The following is a 20,327-nucleotide window of genomic DNA, read 5'->3' on the forward strand; positions in this document are numbered from 1 at the left end:
CTTTGCAGGTGAGTTACTTAACTTTTTTTTCCAGCACAAGTTATTTTTTTTATTTTTATTTATTTTTTTTGTTTTCCGAGGTAGGGTCTCACTCTAGCTCAGGCTGACCTGGAATTCACTATGCAGTCTCAGGGTGGCCTTGGACTCTTGGCGATCGTCCTACCGCTGCTTCCCAAGTGTTGGGATTAAAGGCGTGCGCCACCCCGCCTGGCCCAACTATGTTTTTGATTGGACTTGAGGCTTATTCCACAGGAGGGAATGCATATTTGGTATTGTAAAATACTCCCAGTGACAGTCCCATGGTTGGGGAGATGATTTCTACTGGGGAAGCTACTAATGTTTTGTTAAATGGACATCTTGTTCCCATCAAACTGCCTTCAAAGTATTTATATTTATACCTATAGATAAGTGTTGCTGTCAGCTTTGGGTAAAGCTTCTTTTTGCAGTGGGTGATTACTGTGAAGACTCAAATTTTGACAAAGTGCTAAAAATAAAGGTGACTATCATATTCACCTCTCCACGGCTCAGGGAATATTATGGAAGAGGAGGTGGAAAGATTGTTGGGACTATAGGAAGGGGAGGAGTACTGGGGGATAATCTTTCAAACAAAACATGTTCATTGCACTTACAAGCTCATTGCAACTGTGGTTATCTGCATAAGACCTGCACCCCTGCCATGAGGAGCTCTTGGCAGTTAATAGTTTCTGGGGGACAGACATTTTCTTCAGTGGTGTAGCCACTGGTAATTTGTCCATGCTGTGGTAAATAATCTCCTACCCATGCTCATGCAAACAACCCTAACTAAACTCAGTGGAACACACACACACACACACACACACACACACACACACACACACACACACACACACACACACACACACACACACACGGGGGGGGGATGGGGGGAGGGGGGGGAGAGGGGGGATAGGTATTGAGACACCAGTGTAGAACTGGGAGTAGTTGGGAAGAAGAGATTCAGTGGGAGGTGTAGGGGACAAGAGAAAGCAATGAGGGTAGTGATAAATATGATCAAAGTATATTATATATACATATAAAATTATAAAAAGCAAAATAAATTAAAACTTAAAAAACACTGCTTATGAAGAACCTTTAAAATTATTTTAAAGAAGTACAGGTTCAGGGCTGGAGAGATTGCTCAGTGGTTAAGGCACTTGCCTGGAAAGCCTAAGGACCTATATTTGATTCCCAGTACCCATATAAAGTCAGATGCACAAATCAGCACATGCATCTGGAGTTTGTTTGCTGTGGTTAGAGGCCCTGGCCCTTACTCTTTCTCTCCTCCTCCCTCCCTCCCTCTGTCTGTAACTCTCTGCTTGCAAACAAATAAATAAATAAATATATATATATATATATATATATATATATATATATTTTTTTTTTTTTTTGCTGGAGAGATGGCTTAGTGGTTAAGGTGCTTGCCTGCGAAGACTAAGGACCCATGTTTGATTACCCAGATCCAACGTAAGCCAGATGCACAAGGTGATGCATGTGCAATATGCACACAAGGTAGTGCACATGTCTGTAGTTCGACTGTAGTGGATGGAGGCACTGGCATGCCAATTCTCCCTCCCTCTCTCATAAAAACTTTTTTAAAAGAGATTTTATTTTATTGGTTTTTCAAGGTAGGGCTTCATTGTAGCCCAGGCTGACCTGGAATTCACTATGTAATCTCAGGGTGGCCTTGAACTCACCATGATCCTCCTACCTCTGCCTCCTGAGTGTTCGGATTAAAGACGTGTGCCATCATGCCTGGCAGAGATTTTATTTTTTATTTTTATTTATTTATTTATTACAGAGAGAAAGGGGGAGGGGGGAATGAGAATGGGCATACCACGGCTTCTAGCCACTACAAACGAACTCCAGATGCATGTGCCCCTGTGTGCATCTGGCTTATGTGGGACCTGGAGAAGTGAATTGTCCTTAGGTTTCACAGGCATATATTTTAACCACTAAGCCATCTTTCCAGCCCATGATTTTTTTAAAAGAAGTACAGGTTCAAAAGATATTTAGATAGAATCTAGGTTTTAAAAAAATGTGACTTTTTAAGGTCATGCTATTACCAAATCCTTGACTGATCCATGACATGGGTTTGTCCTAGCATATAAAACACAATTATTTATTTCATATCAACAACCTATTAAATATTGCTTGGTCTGGAAATTTCATATTATTGAAAGTTATTGCTTTTAAGTTCTTGCATCGACTTTTACATTAATTTTTTTTGTTTATTTCTATTTATTTGAGAGAGACAGAGCAAGGGGGGGGGGGAGAGATGGAGAGAATGGGTGCACTAGGGCCTCCAGCCACTGCAAATTAACTCCAGATGCATGCGCCACCTGATGCATCTTAGGCTTCACAGGCAAGTGCTTAACTGCTAAGCCATCTCTCCAGCCTCGACTCTTACATTTTATATCATGACACATTGTACAACAGACATGTGTTTATTTATTTTTTTACTTTATTTGTGAGACTAAAGGGGGCAGAGAAAAAGGAAGGGATGGGGAAAATGAGCTAGAGCGACAGCTAGATTATGTCAGGGTCTCTTGCAGAAATGAACTCTAGACGCATGAGCCACTTTTGTGCACCTGGCTTTGAATGGGTAGTGGGGAATCAAGGCTGGGCCTGGAGACTTTGGAAGTCTTTAACTGCTGAACTATTTCCCAAGCATGATGTGTGTTTAATTGAACTACTGAAAATGGATTTGATACCATCAGGCATTTTTAATTGGTAAGAAAGAAATAGGAAGGTAAACTGGTTAGAGATGCAGGAAAGAAGAAACAGTAGATAAGCAAGGCTACAGTTGTATTACCTGATGATGTAACATCCGATGAGCTGGAACATATTCAGATGGAATATTGGCTACAGATATTATCAGCCATGAGGTCAGTGGAAAATGAACACAAAACAGTACTGAGATAGCATTTTTGTTGTACACCATTTGGTTGCAACTGGATTCTTCACACTTCATATCCCGTCCCAGCCTGGCAGACAAGTTCATAATGCTGTTAATCGGTCTTTACATCTGTTTGTACAGTCTCCCCTTTTCTGGACTGCCTCACTTGGTCCCTAGCCCATGCTGGGTCAAGGTCCCTCTACTTCCACAGTCCTGCTTCTGCACGGTGTGAGGAGCTGGCTGGGAGCCCGGGTGTGTGGGAAGGGGTTGAGGAGCTAGCGAAGGCATTGGTGGGAGGTGTGCTCCTGGCGGAAATGGTACCTATCTTGAGAGGGGACGCTAGGACAGGCGAGACGCCAAGCTCACTTGGCGGGACTTGAGCTGCCAGTCAGAAACTGCAGCGGTCCGCAACCCCAATTCTTCCCCACCGGGTTCCCTGCCACCGCAGGTCAGGTCGGAGAAGTGGCAGGCGGGGCAACGGCGGAATGGGGAGGGCGTGGGGCCCGGATTTGGTCTAGAACCTACCCTGCAACCCAGACGCCACGGGAGAAGCCGCACGTCGGCGCCGGGCGCTCGGCCTAACGCCCCTGGGCGCCCTCAGGTTCGGCGCGTGCTCGCCGAGGCCCTGCGCATGCGCACCGCGAGCCGCGCCACGTCCGTCCGTTGGAACCCGGCGCGGGCGGGCGGAGCGTCCGCTGGCCGCGCCTGAGGCGGGCGCTGCTGTCTCGCTCGCCGTCACGGGCCTGCTGTGGGCAGAGCCGCGGAAACGTGTGTTTTGAAACACTTCAGCGTCTTGGAGTTGCGGATAGGAAGGGGTGTCTGCTTTGGCCGCGCGTCGCCCTGTCCCCGACCGAGGGCGAGGTTGAGGCCCGGCGGTGGCTGCGGAGGACGTCTCCGGGAGCGCGGGACCCTCGGGGAGCCTCCGGCCCGGGTGTCGCGCCTTCCCGCGGGAAGGACCCGAGAGCCTCCAGCGCCGCCGCCCGGTCCTGGTAACCGGGGCGGCGGTCTCGGGTTGGCGCTGCGGCATAAACCAGAAATAAGCAGCCACGCATCGCTGTTGGACCGTCCCATGCCTCATAACCCTCGAAGAGTCTGGTTCTGAACCAAGGTAGTTGAGGTTTACCATTGTTTTATCGGTCAGCGCGATGGAATTGATTTTGGAGATTCGAACTGAAGCGTTTGCAGAGGGAATGGTAAGATGTGTGGGATTTGCTCACAATCTGTGGAATTTGAAATAGTCCTATGGCCGAAGTGGGAAATTGGAGGAGATAGGGATAAACAGCTGAAGTCTGTTGGTGATTGATTGAAGCGGGATGATAGGTGCACAAGGGTTTGCTAAAACTATTTGAAAAATTTCCTTAATAACAAATGTGGATTTTCTTATGGTCGTGTAAATGAAAATAGTAAATATTGTCACCCACTTTGAGAATTATTCCATAGCTTTCCTTTTTAAGATTTTACATTGTTTTTAAGTTCCAGTAAAACAAATATGTGTGTGTGTATATGTATATATATATTTCGAGGTACGGTCTTGCTTTAGCTCAGGCTGACCTGGAATTCACTATGTAGTCTTAGGGTGGTCTTGAACTCATGGTGATTCTCCTACCTCTGCCTCCCCAGTACTGGGATTAAAGGCATGCGCCACCCCAGCCAGCACAAATAATATTTTTAATTTGAAATAGTGTCTCACTCTAGATTAAGTGGCCTCAAATTTGGCAATCCTCCTGCCTCAGCTTCTTCAATGTGATGGGATTACAGTTGTGAGCTATGACTGTCTTTAATTAGAAAATTTGCAATATTTCAAAGTCAAATTAAGTAGCTAATATTACATTAAATTTCCAAAATCATGTAAAAAAATTAAACAGAATTTGCATCGTCATAGCACATGTTATGCCCTAGTTGTTTTTTTTTTTAGTACAAAAGCTGTCAATGGTTATCTTAGTGTGTCCTGAGTTTGTACCTTTTCTGTTAATGTTTTCAACTATAGCTGTTGATGCTTTGCTAAGATAGGAGTTCTCTCAATTTTAATGGAAAACAGAAAGCTGAATACATTAAGTCAATTTCCAAATTATTTAACTTTCGTTCAAAGAAACAAGAGGGGCTGGAGAGATGGCTCAGCGGTTAAGGCACTTGCCTGCAAAGCCTAATGACGAGGGTTCAATTCTCCAGTCCTCACATAAAAGCCAGATGCACAAAGTGGCACATGCATCTGGAGTTCCTTCTCTGTCTCACTTCTATCTCCCTCTTCCTGCCTTCAAATAAATAAATAAATAAATATTTTAGAGTAGAAATGAGATGAATCTATTTAACACGAGAGTTGAAAGTATTAAGGGTATATGAAAAATGAAAGTTAAGAAGTAATTATTAATAACACTGAAAATGAGCATATTGTTGTCTCATTCTGAAATAAGATATGAAGTTTCATCCTAGATCAATATTAAACATATTTTCTTTCCAAGCTCTTATTTTAGGGAAGGGATTAGCTCAAGTTTAATATTGGTGTTTGCAATATTGAAAGTACATGTTTTCCCTTGGGAAATGTTAGGTATTGTGATATCTTAGAATATGTCACCATAAGAATAAAGGCCAGTATTTTTTAGGACTTAAAAATATATATATATTATTTATTTATTTATTTATTTATTTATTTATTTGGGAGAGAGAATGGGCATGCCAGGCAAACAAACTTCAGGTGCATATGCCACCTTGTGCATCTGGCTTACATGGGTACTAGGGAATCCAACCTGGGTGCTTGGTCTTCATATGTAAGTGCCTTAACCACTACAGCATCTCTCCAGCCTTTATAGGATTTTTTTTTTAATTTAATTTATTAGTTTTCTTTTCAGTAAATACAGGCATTTTGGTACCATTATTTAGGCTCATCTGTGATCTACCCCCTCCCATTAGACCCTCCTTGTTATTGAAAATGGGTCGTGCATTGTGGAGTTAGCCCCCAGTTATTAGTATGATAAATGTCTCTGAAAATCATGACCCAACATGTAACTCTGACATTCTTTCCGCCCCCTCTTCCGCAAGATTTCCCTGAGCCATGTTGGGTTCATTTTTGGTCTGCTTCAGTGCTGAGGTGTTGGGGGCCTCTGAGGCTCTGACTCTCTGATTTGGTAGGAGTTGATTTTTCTCTGCATTGATCTCCTTCCCCTTTGTGCTGGTATCCAGTTCACAGGAAAACATCACCCTTGCTTATTTTGCCAGTTGTCCTTAGTTTCAGATGGGCCCCTTCTGAGGTATGTTGGGGCAGATCTCTTCTTAGGATCTGCATCTATCTGGAAAAGAGAAGCAGATTCTCCAACGGAGAGTAAGTTAGCACCCAGAAAATTGAGATAACACTTACCTTTTTGATAGACAGTTTGATAGGTGTAGGCCCTCTTATACCCCGTGATTGATGGTAGCTTGATATTGTAGAGTGGGCTTGTGTTTGGGTATGGTTCTGACTTGTTTCCCAGCTCCAGCTAAGGGTCTAGTACCACTGAGTGGATCAGTTAGCCAAATCAAGAGCAATTGATTCCTCACCATGGCTGTGTACCACTATTGCACTTGTGTGGGTATCACATCCGGTTAATTGTTGCTACTTAGGTTAAACAATGTGTTGCTTGGACAGATCTTGGTCACTTCCCCCAGTCGCCTATGTAGCGCCTTCTGGCACTAGACACGCTGACTGTCTGGGGACTGACTCTCTCCTGGCTTCCAGCCATGTCATTCCATTTTACGTGTCAGCTGCGTATGGAGTCTTCAGCAATAGGGTCTTACCACTGGCCTTTGGTGGGTCATCAATTACTCTGACAGAAGTCTGTCATTGTTTTGGGAAACCTTGTAGGTTTCTCTGATCAAAAGCTCATTGTGGATTGTAGGCCCAAGCTGGAAGTGGGGGTTACAAGTCAGTGTCCACTAAGAAATTGAGGAAAAAGATAACTAATATACAAGAGTTAGAGAGGAGAGAGATAGAGGGGAGAGGGGGAGAGGGAGGGAAGGAAGATGTAGGAGATTTAGGTCAGTTTTGATCCTACCCTCTCCAGTGTCTTGTGGTTCAGGTGTTTCCTGTAAGGGACTAGTGAAGGTTCAGTCATTTGGTCTGTCTTTTAGGAAGTAGAATTTTATGGTACCATTGCCGTTTGGGTCCGGGTTACTGTTTTCCACCCTTTGATTCCCTCCCCGCCCTCCCATCCATCTTATTGTCTAGTCCATGAGGTACTTGCTGGGTATCTCTCCAGCCTTTATAGGATTTTTTTTTTTTTTTTTAAAGGTGAGTACTGGGCTGGAGAGATGGCTTAGTGGTTAAGTGCTTGCCTGTGAAGCCTAAGGATCCTGGTTTGAGGTTCAATTCTCAGGACCCATGTTAGCCAGATGCACAAGGGGACGCACACATCTGGAGTTCATTTGCAGTGGCTGGAGGCCCTACCATGCCAATTCTCCCTCTCGACTCTCTGTCGCTCTCAAATAAATAAAAATAAAAATCAATTTTTTAAAAGGTGAGTACTTTTTCCTTGTATTTCCATGTATATGTTCAGACAGTTTTTATGTATATGTTTCCAGATTACATAATAAATGCTCAATAAATATTTTATAAATCATTGAAGTAAGTCACAACACAAATGGAAAACCTTCACTGCTTGAATAGCAATGTTTATTATAGATAATTGTTGAAGAATTTTGTTTATATATTTAATAGTTTATACTGCATATAGTCATTATTTATTGCACTGTGACTTTTTGTATTACAGTTGTTTTAATGAAAATGAATAAAAATAACTCATTTTGAGAAAACCATGGCAAAATCAAACACAAAACACAGAGTTTGCTCTTGGGAATCTTCAGTATCTTCTCTCCTAGCAAGTTGCAGCCTAAGTTGTGATAGTTCTTCCACATCCGGAGGCTCTTTTCACTATAAGGATAAACTGTACAGTTCTGCTTCTCAGGCTCTACAGGCCTACATTGATGATTATGATCTAAGCCAAACAGACCATGGTGCAAGTACTGGAAAAATTAACATTGATGAAGATTCTGCTAATAAGCCACAATTTTCCAACTATATGTATAAGCCAAATAGTGGTATGATCTTATTCTTTATGCTTTCTTTTATGTTCAGTGATGTGAAACATTTGATAGATGTGCTGTTGCCTTATAAAGCTTTTTTTTTTGCAGTTTAGAATAAAAATTTTTGTAATACCAAAAATCTAGATAATTTTGTAAAATGTTTGTATACTTGTATGGTTGCAGGATTTTAAAGCTAAGATCTTTTTTGATCTTGGAAAGGAAGTTGATGAATGTAATTAATAATAGCAGGTGGATTACCCTAAATATTTAAGTCATTTTACTATAGCATAATGAAAAATATATTGAAACTGTGCCATGAATTTTTATTAGCAAGCTAATGCCTGAACAAATCCCAGCCTTTTGTTTATTATTGCTCAGTTTCAATAGATGAGATCAGACTATATCATTAGTCTTAGTGATGTTTTCTATGACACAATTATAATATACTGAGTTTATCCTTGATAAAATGTTCATGAAAATAGGTCTGGAAAGTACAGTAGTTCTTCAGCGAGTTAACATTCTGCCGAGTACTTACAAAATGGGCATAGGATGGAAAAAGACTATCTTCAACTCTTAGAAATGGGTAAATATATTCTAGAAGAGATTTGGAACAGTTGTTCTTTATGAATAACTATGTTATTGCAGGGTAAATAGGATGAAAAGCAAATTATTTTTCCACATAGTTTTAACAGCATATTTCCTCCTAGCTAGTATTCAGTGATCAATATTAATTGAATTGTATGAGAATAAAAGACATGTCCACATAATGGAAAAAGTTGAAGAAACAATAAAGAACACAAATTTAGGTGACTAGAAATTAGACATTGAATAAATACAAGAAAGCACATTTTATCATACCAATTTATATACTTTGCATTTCTTGTCAAAACTTAATGGGAATTAGAGGAAAGCACCAAAAAATTCTTGATTGTTATTGTTCAATATTATTCTTACCTATGATAAAGGAAATAAACAGAACTATGCTTGGTTTTTCAGCTCTTGAAGTTCTTGATCACAAACATCACTCAAACTCCTTATCCTATAGAAGAGAGACTATTAATGATATGGACTCCATTAGCCTGACAACTGATGATTTGTTAAGACTTCCATCTGATGGATCCCTTTCTTTCACTTGTGTTAGACTGGGTCACCAAACAAGCAAGAAAAACAAAAAATTCAGTGGAAGACTGGGCTTATCGGATATGAAAAAGAATCCAAGTTATCAAGTATCATCTACTCCCATGGGCAAGGATAACTTAGTTACTCCTGATGTATACATAAATGGAAATGGAAATGGAAAGCAATGTGGTAGGCCAAAAAACCCAAAGCTTTTGAATAGAAATAGTAAGTGTGGCTTGGAATCATTAAGTTTTCCTAAGGAAACACCTTTCAAAAACAACCTAGAACAAAATCCTGAAAAGAATTATCCAAGGTGGCTCACTAGCCAGAAATCTGACCTTAATGTTTCAGGGATAACTAGTATACCTGATTTCACATATCCAATTTGGCTCCACAATCAAGACTTGCTACCAGATGCAAATAATCAAAGAGTTGATAAAATAACTAAGGAAGATGAACATTCCCCTATACATAGTTACCATGCACAAATAACTTCTCAACACAGAAATAACGTAGATTGCTTTGAATATCCCTTTGTATCCTCAAAATTTTCAGATTCCTTCAGTGAGGAAAAAGGATTAGTTAATGAATATACACGTGATTCTGAGCATAGCCAATGTGAATGTGAGAATCCACTTCTTCCAGGACAATCTCAAAAGCCATTCAGTGGTAATATTTTGTTTTTAGTTTTTTTTTAAACCAAAGGAAGTGCTATAAATTTGACAAAATGTCTAGAAGTTTTATTTTTGATGTAATAACATCCTTTTAGAATGCTGTGATCTTTACCATTTTATAGCTATAAAAGTTCTTTCCTCCTTTTTTCTTTTGCTTAATTTTGATCTAACTTGCTGTTATAGAAGTTTATATTCCAGATTATACTAGTTCTTAATGATGGAGATTTAGATTTTTTTCTTAAAGAATTAATGTAATTTTTTAAATTAGGTGATAAAATTGAATTGCTTATCCTGAAGGCCAAGAGAAATCTCGAGCAATGTACTAAAGAATTGCCAAAGCCTGTGAAAAAGGATGACAGTCCTTGCTCATTGGATAAACTAGAAGCAGAAAGATCATGGGAAAATATTCGAGTTACTTTGTAAGTGACAATGTTCGGTGTTCCAAATGAAAAATATCTGTGTACATGAGATTTAGTTTTCAGATAACTTAGTCACTACATTACTAATATAAAAGACTATAGCTTTCCATGTAAGTTAACTTTTAAGTTGCATTTTTCAGTTGTTACCACAAGATGGTGTAATATTTCTCATATTCTTAGGTACAATATATAACTTTGGTCTTTGTTACATGTTTCTTTTCTTTCATCATTAAATAATGACATAAATCTATGAGAAATTAGAATTAAGCACAATTATTTTGCAGATGGAGTACTGTTATTTTATTCTGTTAAGCTTCCTACCTCTTATATATTAGTGGTATTCAGTCTCTTATCATTTACATTTTTACTTGCTCTTAATCATTGTTTTCCTTACATGATAGTACACTTTAAAATATCTATTTTAATATCTATCTATTGTATTTTGTAGTTCCCAAGATTGTTTCCAGGAATAATTTTTAAACTGTTTACCTGGACACCTAAGATGATGAATATGTTAGAATTCATATCTTATACAGGAAAGTTTTTTTTTCAAATTTTTATTAACAACTTCCATGATTATAAAAAATATCCCATGGTAAGGGCTGGAGAGATGGCTTAGCGGTTAAGCGCTTGCCTGTGAAGCCTAAGGACCCCGGTTCGAGGCTTGGTTCCCCAGGTCCCACGTTAGCCAGATGCACAAGGGGCGCACGCATCTGGAGTTCGTTTGCAGAGGCTGGAAGCCCTGGCGCGCCCATTCTCTCTCTCTCTCCCTCTATCTGTCTTTCTCTCTGTGTCTGTCGTTCTCAAATAAATAAATAATTTAAAAAAATGTTTAAAAAAAATATCCCATGGTAATACCCTCCTCCTCCCACTATCCCCTTTGAAACTCTGTTCTTCATCATATCCCCTCCCCATCTCAATCAGTCTCTATTTTGATGTCATGATCTTTTCCTCCTAATACAATGGTCTTGTGTAGGTAGTGTCAGGCACTGTGACGTCATGAATATTCAGGCCATTTTGTCTGGGGGGAGCACGTTGTAAGGAGTCCTACCCTTCCTTTGTCTCTTACATTCTTTCTGCCACCTCTTCCACATTAGACCCTGAGCCTTGGAAGGTGTAATAGAGATATTACAGTACTGAGCACTCCAGTCACTTCTTTCCAGCACCATGATACTCTACCAAAAGTGAGAGTAGCATTAATGTAATGGTATGAACATTAAGAGAAGTGCTTACTGGGCAGTTTGATAAGCATGGTATATACATTTAGCCAGGCAGCAGCAGAAATTATACCCCTAGAGCTCATGACTAACCCTGTTTTAAGTTTTCAGTACCAGGGATGTATTCCCTCCCATGGAGCGGCCCTCCAGTCCAATTAGAGGACAGTTCGTTTCCACCATGACAGACAGATGTGCCACTATTGCATCTGTTGGCTCAGTTGGCCTGGCTGGCCAAATATAAGGCTTGCAGTGTACACTGTTGAGTATCTTCACTGGTGATTTCTTTCTCCCGTTGAACTGCATGTAGAATGGCTTCTTCCAGCTTTCTGTCAGCTGGTCTACATGGAGGAGGTTATCAGCTCAGTTCCAGCAGGGTTTCTCAGTGGCCTTGCAGCCCAAGTATGTGGAGTCTTCACCATAGGGTCTACTATCTATTCCTGGTGGGAAACCAAGGGCCTCGGCAATGGCCTGTAATGTTTTGGGGGCATCAGGGACCTTCCTGGCCAACACCTCACTGGAAGGTATCCCATCCCTGGCACTGAAAATTTTCTAGCAACTGTCTATGGCTCCTGAGTATCCCATTGTCCAAAAAAGTAGGATTCCATATGATTTATTTATATCCTCTTAGATGTTGATTAGCCTTCCCTCCACCTTTCCTTTACTCGATCTCTTCCCCTGACCTCACTTTGGGCCTTTTCACCCCTATTACTCTATTCTTCTACTTACATATATGCAAGACCATCCTATTAATTACCCCCCTCCTTTCTTTTCCCTTTATATTTCTTTTCTAGTTTACTGGCCTTTGCTACTGAGTTTTCTTCCTACTCAAGCAGAAATCCAATCATCTCATATGTGGCTAGGATCCACATATGAGAGAGAACATGTGATGCTTGGGCTTCTGGGCCTGGGTTACCTGACTTACTATAATCTTTTCCAGATCCATCCATTTTCCTGCAAATTTCATAACTTCATTTTTCTTTACCGCTGAGTAGAACTCCATTGTATAAATGTGCCATATCTTCATTATCCATTCATCAGTTGAGGGATATCTAGGCTGGTTCCATTTCCCAGCTATTGTGAATTAAGCGGCAATAAATATGGTTGAGCAAGTATTTCTAGGGTAATGAGATGAGTCCTTAGGATATATGCCCAGGAGTGCTATAGCTGGGTCATATGGTAGATCAATTTTTAGCTGTCTTAGGAACCTCCATACTTATTTCCACAATGTCTGGACCAGATTGCATTCCCACCAACAGTGTAGAAGGTTTCTTCTTTTTCCACATCCTTGCCAGCATTTATGATTATTTGTTTTCATGATGGTAGCCAATCTGATAGGAGTGAGATAGAATCTCGACTTAGTTTTAGTCTGCATTTCACTGATAACTAGGGATGTAGAACATTTTTTTAGATGCTTATATGCCATCTGTATTTCTTCTTTTTTTATCTTTTCTTTGTATTTCTTCTTTTGAGAACTCTCTATTTGGTTCCATAGCCCATTTTGTAATTGGCTTATTTGATATCTTATTTAGTTTTTTGAGTTGTTTGTCTATCCTAGATAGTAATTCTCTATCAGATGTATAGCTGGCAAAGATTTTTTTCCCATTGTGTAGGTTGTCTCTTTGCTTTATTCGCAGTGTCCTTTGCCATACAAAATCTTTGTAATTTCATGATGTCCCAGTGGTTAATCTGTGGTTTTATTGCCTGAGCAATTGGGGTTATATTCAGAAAGTCTTTGCCAAGACCAATATGTTGAAGGGTTTCCCCTACTTTTTCCTCTACCGTTTTCAGACTTTCAGGTCTGATGTTAAGGTCTTTAATCCATTTGGACTTAATTCTTGTGCATGAAGCGAGAGAAGCATCTATTTCCATCCTTCTACAGATACATATCCAGTTTTCTCAGCACCGTTTGCTGAAGAGGCTGTCTTTTCTCCAATGAGTATTTTTGGCATTTTTATTGAATATCAGTTGGCTATAGCTACCTGGACTTATATCTGGGTCCTCCATTCGGTTCCATTGATCTACATATTTGCTCTTGTGCCAGTACCATGCTGTTTTTGTTAGTATGGCTCTGTAGTATAGGTTAAAATCAGGTATGGTGATACCACCAGCCTTACTTTTATTACACAGTATTATTTTAGATATTTGACTTTTTTTGTGATTCCAAATGAATTTTTGGATTGCTTTTTCTATCTCTGTGAAGAATGCTATTGGAATTTTGATGGGGATCACATTAAATATGTAGATTGCTTTTGGTAAGATTGTCATTTTCACAATATTGATTCTTTCGATCCAGGAACAAGGGATGTTTTTCCATTTCCTAGTGTCTTCTGCAATTTCTTGCTTGAGTGTTTTAAAGTTTTCATTGTAGAGATCCTTTATTTCCTTGGTTATGTTTATTCCAAGGTACTTAATTTTCTTTGATGCAATTGTGAATGGGAGTGATTCTCTGATTTCATTCTCTGTTTGTTTGTTGTGTTAGCATATAGGAAGTCTTCTGATTTCTATGTATTTATTTTGTATCCTGCTACATGGCTATAGGTGTTTATCAGCTCTAACAGTTTGCTGGTAGAGTCTTTAGTGTCCTTTACATATAGAATCATGTCATCTGCAAATGATAACTTGATCTCTTCCTTTCCAATTTGTATCCCTTTTATGTGTGTCTCTTGCCTTATTGCTATGGCTAAGACTTCCATTACTCTATTAAATAAAAGTGGGGACATTAGACACCTTTGTCTTCTTCCTGACTTTAGTGGAAAAGCTTCCAGTTTTTCCCCATTTAGTAATATGTTGGCTGTAGGCTTGTCATAAATAGCCTTTATTATATTGAGGTATGTTCCTTCTGTTCCCAGTCTCTGTAGGACTTTTACCAGGAAGAGATGTTGGATTTTGTCAGATGCTTTCTCTGCGTTTAATGATATGATCATGTGATTTTTGTCCTTCAGTCCATTTATATAATGTATTATATTTATTGATTTGCATATGTTGAACTGTCTCTGCATCTCTGGGATAAAGGCTATTTGGTCAGAGTGAATGATCTTTCTGATATATTCTTATAATTCTGTTTGCTAATATTTTGCTGAGAATTTTTGCATCTATGTTCATGAGGGAGATTGGTCTGTAATTTTCTTTTTTTGTTTTGTCTTTGCCTGGTTTTGGTATCAGGGTGATGCTGGCTTTGTAGAAGGAGTTTGGTAGGATTCCTTCTTTTTCTATTTAATGGAAAAGCTGAAGAAGCAATGGTGTTAGTTCTTCCCTGAAGGTCTGGTAAAATTCACCACTGAATCCATCTGGGCCTGGACTTTTTTCAGTTGGGAGATTTTTTTGATAACTTCTTGGGTCTCCATACTTGTTATAGATCTATTTAAGTGATTAATCTCATCTTGATTTAATTTAGGTAGATCATATAAATCAAGTAAGTCATCTATTTCTTTTCATACTTAGTAGAGTATATGTTTTTATAGTATGTTCCTATGATTTTTTGAATTTCTCTGGTATCTGTTGTGATGTTGCCTTTTCATCTCTAATTTTATTAATTTGTGTCTCTTCTCTCTTTCTTTTGGTCAGATTTGGTATCAATCTTGTTTATCCTTTCAAAGAACCAACTCTTTGTTTCATTGATTCTTTGAATTGTTTTTTTGGTTTCTATTTCGTTAAGTTCTGCCCTAATCTTTATTATTTCTTCCTGTCTTACTGATTTTTGGTTTGCCTTGTCCTTCTTTTTCCAAGGCTTTAAGGTGAACCATTAGATCGTTTACTTGCCACCTTTCTAATTTCTTAATATAGGCACTTAAGGCTATAAATTTCCCTTTTAGGGCTGCCTTCATTTTGTCCCAAAGGTTTTGGTATGTTGTTCTCATTATCATTTGACTTTATGAATTTTTAAATTTCCTTCTTGGTTTCTTCATTGACCCATTCATCATTTAGTAGGGTATTGTTTAGTTTCCATGATTTTGTGTATGATCTATAGCTCTTCTTGCTATTGATTTGTAGTTTGAGCCCATTGTGGTCAGAATGAAAGGAATTATTTCAATTTTTCTACATTTGTTAAGATTTGCTGTGTTCATAACATATGATCTATTTTAGAGAATGTTCCATGTGCTGTTGAAAAGAACGTATATTCTGCAGTATTTGGATGAAATGTCCTGAATATATATGTTAGGTCCATTTGTTCTATGACCTCATTTAATCCAGATACCTCTGTTTATTTTTTGCCAGGATGACCTGTCAATTGATGAGAGTGGGGTGTTGAAGTCACCACTACCACTGTATTTGGTGTTATTTGTGATCTAAGTTCTAGTAGCATTTGTTTGATGAATTTGGCAGTCCCCATGTTAGGTGCATTTATTTTTAGGATTGTAATGTCCTCCTGTTGTAGTGTGCCTTTAATCAATATAAAGCTACCTTCCTTATGTTTCTTGACTGATGTCTTCCTTGTCAGATATTAGGATAGCAACCCCTGCTTGTTTTCTAGGCATATTTGCTTGAAACACCATTTTCCATCCTTTCACCCTAAGATAATGTCCATCCTTTGTAGAAAAGTGAGTTTCTTGGAGGCCACAAATTGAAGGATCCTACTTTTTAATCCAGTCTGCAGACCTGTGTCTTTTGGTTAGGGCATTGAGGCTGTTGATATTAAGAGATATTATTAAAAGGCGTGTATTTATTTTTGCAATTTTTTTGTAGTTCTTCCAGTTTTACCTTTGTTCTCTTTTGTTAACTAGTATTTGAATATTGCTTATTTTTTCCAGGTTCCTTATATGTGTTCTTTTCTGTCTCTTCAGCATGGAGGATTCTTTTAAGTATTTTCTGTAGAGCTGGTTTTATCTTCAAATACTCCTTTAGCCTGCTTTTGTTGTAGAATGTCCTTATTTCTCCATCTATTTGAATGGATAGCTTTGCAGGATAAAGTAACTTTGGTTGACAGTTGTTATCTTTCAGAACTTGGAATATATCACTCCAAGGCCTTTTTAAACTTTTGTGTTGAGTAATCTGCTGTGATGGATTTTTCTCTCTAATGCTTTCAATATTTTTTCTTTGGTTTGTGTGTTTGGTAGTTTGATTATAATGTAGCAAGAAGAGGTTCTTTCCAGGTTTTGTCTGGTTGGTATTCTAGAGGATTCCTGTATCTGCATTGGCACCTCTTCCCCAATTTGGGGGAAGTTTTCTTCTATGATTTTGTTGAAGACACCTACTATGCCTTTGGAGTGAGATTCTTCTCCTTCTACTATACCCTGAGTTCTTATGTTTGATCTTTTCATCGTGTCCTGAATATCTTGAAATTCCCATTTGTACTTTCCTATTAGTTTGCATTTCTCTTGGTTGAACTGTATTAGATTGCCACCTGGTCTTCTAGTTTAGATATTCTGTCCTCTCTTTTATCCATTCTACTGGTGAGATTTTTTACAGAGTTGTTTATTTCATAAACTGTTCTTCATTGCTAGTAATTGTGACTGGTTTTTCTTTTTTATTTCTATTTCCTTATTTATATCTTGTATTAACCTCTTTATTTCATTAAATTGGTGTTCTGTGTCTTCTTTCTTTCCTTTGATGTCCTCTTTGACTTCTTTGAGCATATTTCTAATCATTCTTTTGAAATCTTTTTCAGGCATTTCCTCTAACTTTCTCACTGGAGGTCATTTCTGATGTATTAATACTTTTTGGTGGATTTATATTATCTTGATTTTTAGTGTTTCTTATGTTATAATGTACATATTTTTGCATCTCGGATTAATTTAATGCTTGGATTATCTAGTTAGCTGCAGTATTATTAGATGTATCAGTCAATCTGATGCTATATATCTTCAGGGTAGGAGCTTAATGTGTTAGGTGTGGCTCTCAAGACTCAGAGTATCTACAAAAGTGATCTTAGGTGTTGGGTTTGCCAGCCATGAGCGTATTGAAGTAGGCTGAGTGGGACAAAATACAGGCAGATTCTAAAATTTAACTAAGCAATGTATACTTAAAATGAAAAACAGCACAGAGTATTTATGCAAGAGTAGGTATTATGACAACCAAATATGATAACTCTTCCTTAGGGTGTGTGGTCCTCCACACCCTTAATCCTGACAACAAGGAGGTTAAGATTTCTGGTCTGTTGAGAGTTCCAAGTCAGATTGTGACCAAGTGAGACCCTTCCCTAATGTATAACAGAAGAGGAAACAAAGCCATTATAAATCAGGAACAAAATATAGCTTATTTAAGAATAGCAAATCTGACCCTCCATCAGATTTAACATATAATTTGTCCTGATAGGGAAGGTGCAGTTAGCACTTCTGGTTCAGGTCTATATACCAAGTTTATTTGGTGGGTACTGACCTGGTATAATCCCAGTTAACTTTTGGAATGATTTTGGTCTCAGTTATGCTGTGCTCCTGCTTAGGTCCCTCTTTGGCGTACTGTGGGTTCAAGTTGCCTGGCTGTGTTGTTGGATCGCTATTCTGGTCACCTGTGTTGGGTGCTGTGATCTCACTTCTGCTGGTCTGTTGCTTGCTGGCACTTGCACTGGCAGAGGGAGAGGGAAAGCTGTCGATGGTGGCTCTAGATCTCTCGCTGGTCCACGTGATCCTCTACCTCATGATCTGCTCCTCCGTTGTTGGCTGCGGCTCTCCACATTTCTTGTGTTTGCGAAGAGCTCCTGTGTGAGTGGAAAATCACCTCATTTGGCTTTTCCTGTAGCTCAAACCAAACCTGGCAGCTGTGGACCTGGTGCTGCTGCTGCTGGAGCCACTTCTGCCTGCCTATTTGGGCTCTGGATCTCTCCTCTTCTCTGCTGCCATTTTAATTTCTTATATACCTTACTTTTTAGTAGAAGAGTGTATTTTGCTGTTTTTTCTTTTTTGGGGGGGGGTGCTTTTTTTCCCCTAGGTTGCTTTGGCATGGTTCCTACACCACCGTCTTAACTGGAAGTCCTCCCAGGAAAGTTTTTATTAGCGATATTACATTTAGATTGATTGGGAATGTTTTTGTTTGTTTGTTTGTTTGTTTTAAGAGTTAGGGCCTTGTTCTAGCCTAGGCTGACCTTGAATTCATTATGTAGTCTCAGGCTGGGCTCAAACCCACAGCAATCTTCCTACCTCTGTGTGCTGAGATTAAGGGTGTGCACCACTATGCCAAACTTTTATTTATTTTATTTATTCTTTTGGTGTTTCAAGATAGGGTCTTACTTTAGCTCAGGCTGACCTGGAATTCACTATGTAGTCTCAGGGTGTCCTTGAACTCAAAATGGTTCTTCTACCTCTGTCTCCTGAGTGCTGGGATCAAAGGCATGTGTCACCATGCCCAGCTAGAAATACATTCTTGATACATCCCATATCCTTTCTTTGGCTGTATTGCTTTATTATCTTTAGTTGTCTAAACTTTCTTTTGGTGTGCTCTTTTTATTCTCTTTTCTTTTTTGAGGCAAACCCGATGGACTGGCCTTTTATTTTTATGAGAGAGAATGAGAGCAAGAGCAAGTGAGAGAGAGAGAGAGAGATGCGCATGCCACCTTGTGCGTGTCACCTTTTATGTCTGGCTTATGCAGGAACAGGGGAGTCAAACATGGGTCCTTAGACTTTGTAGGCAAGTGTTTTAACTGCTAAGCTATCTCTTCAGTCCTCTGTTTTTGAATTAGAATTTTTTTTCCCTAGCAACCCAGGTTGGATTCAATGTACAGTCTTTCTGCTTTGGTCTGCCAAGTGCTAAAATTCATTTTTTTTTATGTTGTTTAAATATTTATATATTTATTTTCAAGCAGAGATGAAGGGGAGGGAGATAAAATACAAGTGGGCACACCAAGGCCTCTTGCCAGTGCAAAATTCCAGATACATGAGCCACTTTGTGCATCTGGCTTTACATGGGTACTGGGGAATCCAGTCCAGTTTGGCAGGCTTTGCAAGACAGCACCTTTAACCAGTGAGCCATCTTCTCAGCCCTTTATTGTTTTCCTTATTTCTCAGTTGAGTACTTCTTGTTTGAATGTCAACTCTGACTGCCATTCCAATTTAAATTCCCACCTCATATTTGCAACCACTATGTAAATTACTTCCCTCAACTTAGTAGATGGAGAAATAATAGTTATAAGTAAAGAATAGCTGGGCTGGAGAAATGGCTGAGCAATTGAAGTGCTTGCCTGAGAAGCCTGAAGACCCATGTTCAACTCTCCAGATCTCACATAAGCCAGATGCATAAAGGTGAGGCAAGCGCAAGGTTGCACATGCCCACTAGGTGGTGTAAGTGTCTGGAGTTCATTAGCAGTGGCAGAGGTCCTGGTGTACCAATTCTCTCTCTCTCTCTCAAGTAAAAAAGGAATAACTGCAATATTTTTCTTTCAGTTGGAACCAAAATAAGTAAGTAATATTCGAGATGATTGAGAGTGAAACTTTAAGTGCATTTAACATATGCATTTTGCAATTGTATTATATAAATTCTGTCTTGGATAGTATAACAAACATTATTAGTGGGTTGGCCCACAAACTTGCACCCACCATTTCATTCTTGGAGAATCAACTTGCCTTGTGATAGTTATATTTGTTGACAAAACTAAAGATGGATTCCTGAGAAAAATGAATAGATATTAGTTTGAGACTGACATATTATTATCAGCCTGATATTAGGTTAAACAAAATAGAGTAGGGAACAATAAAGGTAACATCTGACAGGTAGAACATAACCAAAATCAACTAGTTATATTTTTTAAAACTTTATTATAAAAAATTTCAAACAAATATGAAAGTAGAATAGTAAAGTGAACCTGTATGTGACTTTGTACCCGTCATCAACTAAATCAGGTAAATGCTTTTCCATAACAGTGGATAGAAGGATATAAAAACTATGTTCTTGAAGTCAGGTATGGTGTCACATGCCTTTAGTCCTAGCACTTAGGAGGCAGAGGTAGGAGGATTGCCTTTAGTTCAAGGCCACCCTGAGACTGTATAGTGAACTCCAGGCCAGC

The 20,327-nt window shown here is 39.1% G+C and overlaps 2 protein-coding genes across 7 annotated transcripts in view; one reads left to right on the plus strand and one right to left on the minus strand.

Annotated features, from left to right (window-relative positions):
• Stard6 (StAR related lipid transfer domain containing 6) overlaps nucleotides 1–3,534 on the minus strand; it is a 31,138-nt gene extending 27,604 nt beyond the window's left edge. The window contains exons 1-2 of one of the 2 annotated variants that reach the window (XM_004654620.2): nucleotides 3,440–3,534; nucleotides 2,831–3,002 (exon numbers count right to left, since the gene is read on the minus strand). The gene's annotated coding sequence lies outside the window, so the exon portion shown is untranslated. Of the gene's footprint in view, nucleotides 1–2,830; nucleotides 3,411–3,439 lie in introns of those variants that run through there. The other variant, XM_045135084.1, reaches the window with a different exon arrangement.
• An 87-nt stretch (nucleotides 3,535–3,621) lies between these two features.
• C15H18orf54 (chromosome 15 C18orf54 homolog) overlaps nucleotides 3,622–20,327 on the plus strand; it is a 29,053-nt gene continuing 12,347 nt past the window's right edge. The window contains exons 1-4 of one of the 5 annotated variants that reach the window (XM_012948013.2): nucleotides 3,622–4,107; nucleotides 7,654–7,981; nucleotides 8,963–9,754; nucleotides 10,028–10,178. In XM_012948013.2, coding sequence (XP_012803467.2) covers nucleotides 7,699–7,981; nucleotides 8,963–9,754; nucleotides 10,028–10,178 — 1,226 coding nt within the window. In that variant the 5' untranslated portion in view covers nucleotides 3,622–4,107; nucleotides 7,654–7,698. Of the gene's footprint in view, nucleotides 4,108–7,344; nucleotides 7,402–7,653; nucleotides 7,982–8,962; nucleotides 9,755–10,027; nucleotides 10,179–20,327 lie in introns of those variants that run through there. The other 4 variants (XM_045135395.1, XM_004654749.2, XM_012948014.2 and 1 more) reach the window with 4 other exon arrangements.

The sequence above is a fragment of the Jaculus jaculus genome, chromosome 15 (genome assembly GCF_020740685.1).
Source record: "Jaculus jaculus isolate mJacJac1 chromosome 15, mJacJac1.mat.Y.cur, whole genome shotgun sequence".
Taxonomy (NCBI): Eukaryota; Metazoa; Chordata; class Mammalia; order Rodentia; family Dipodidae; genus Jaculus; species Jaculus jaculus.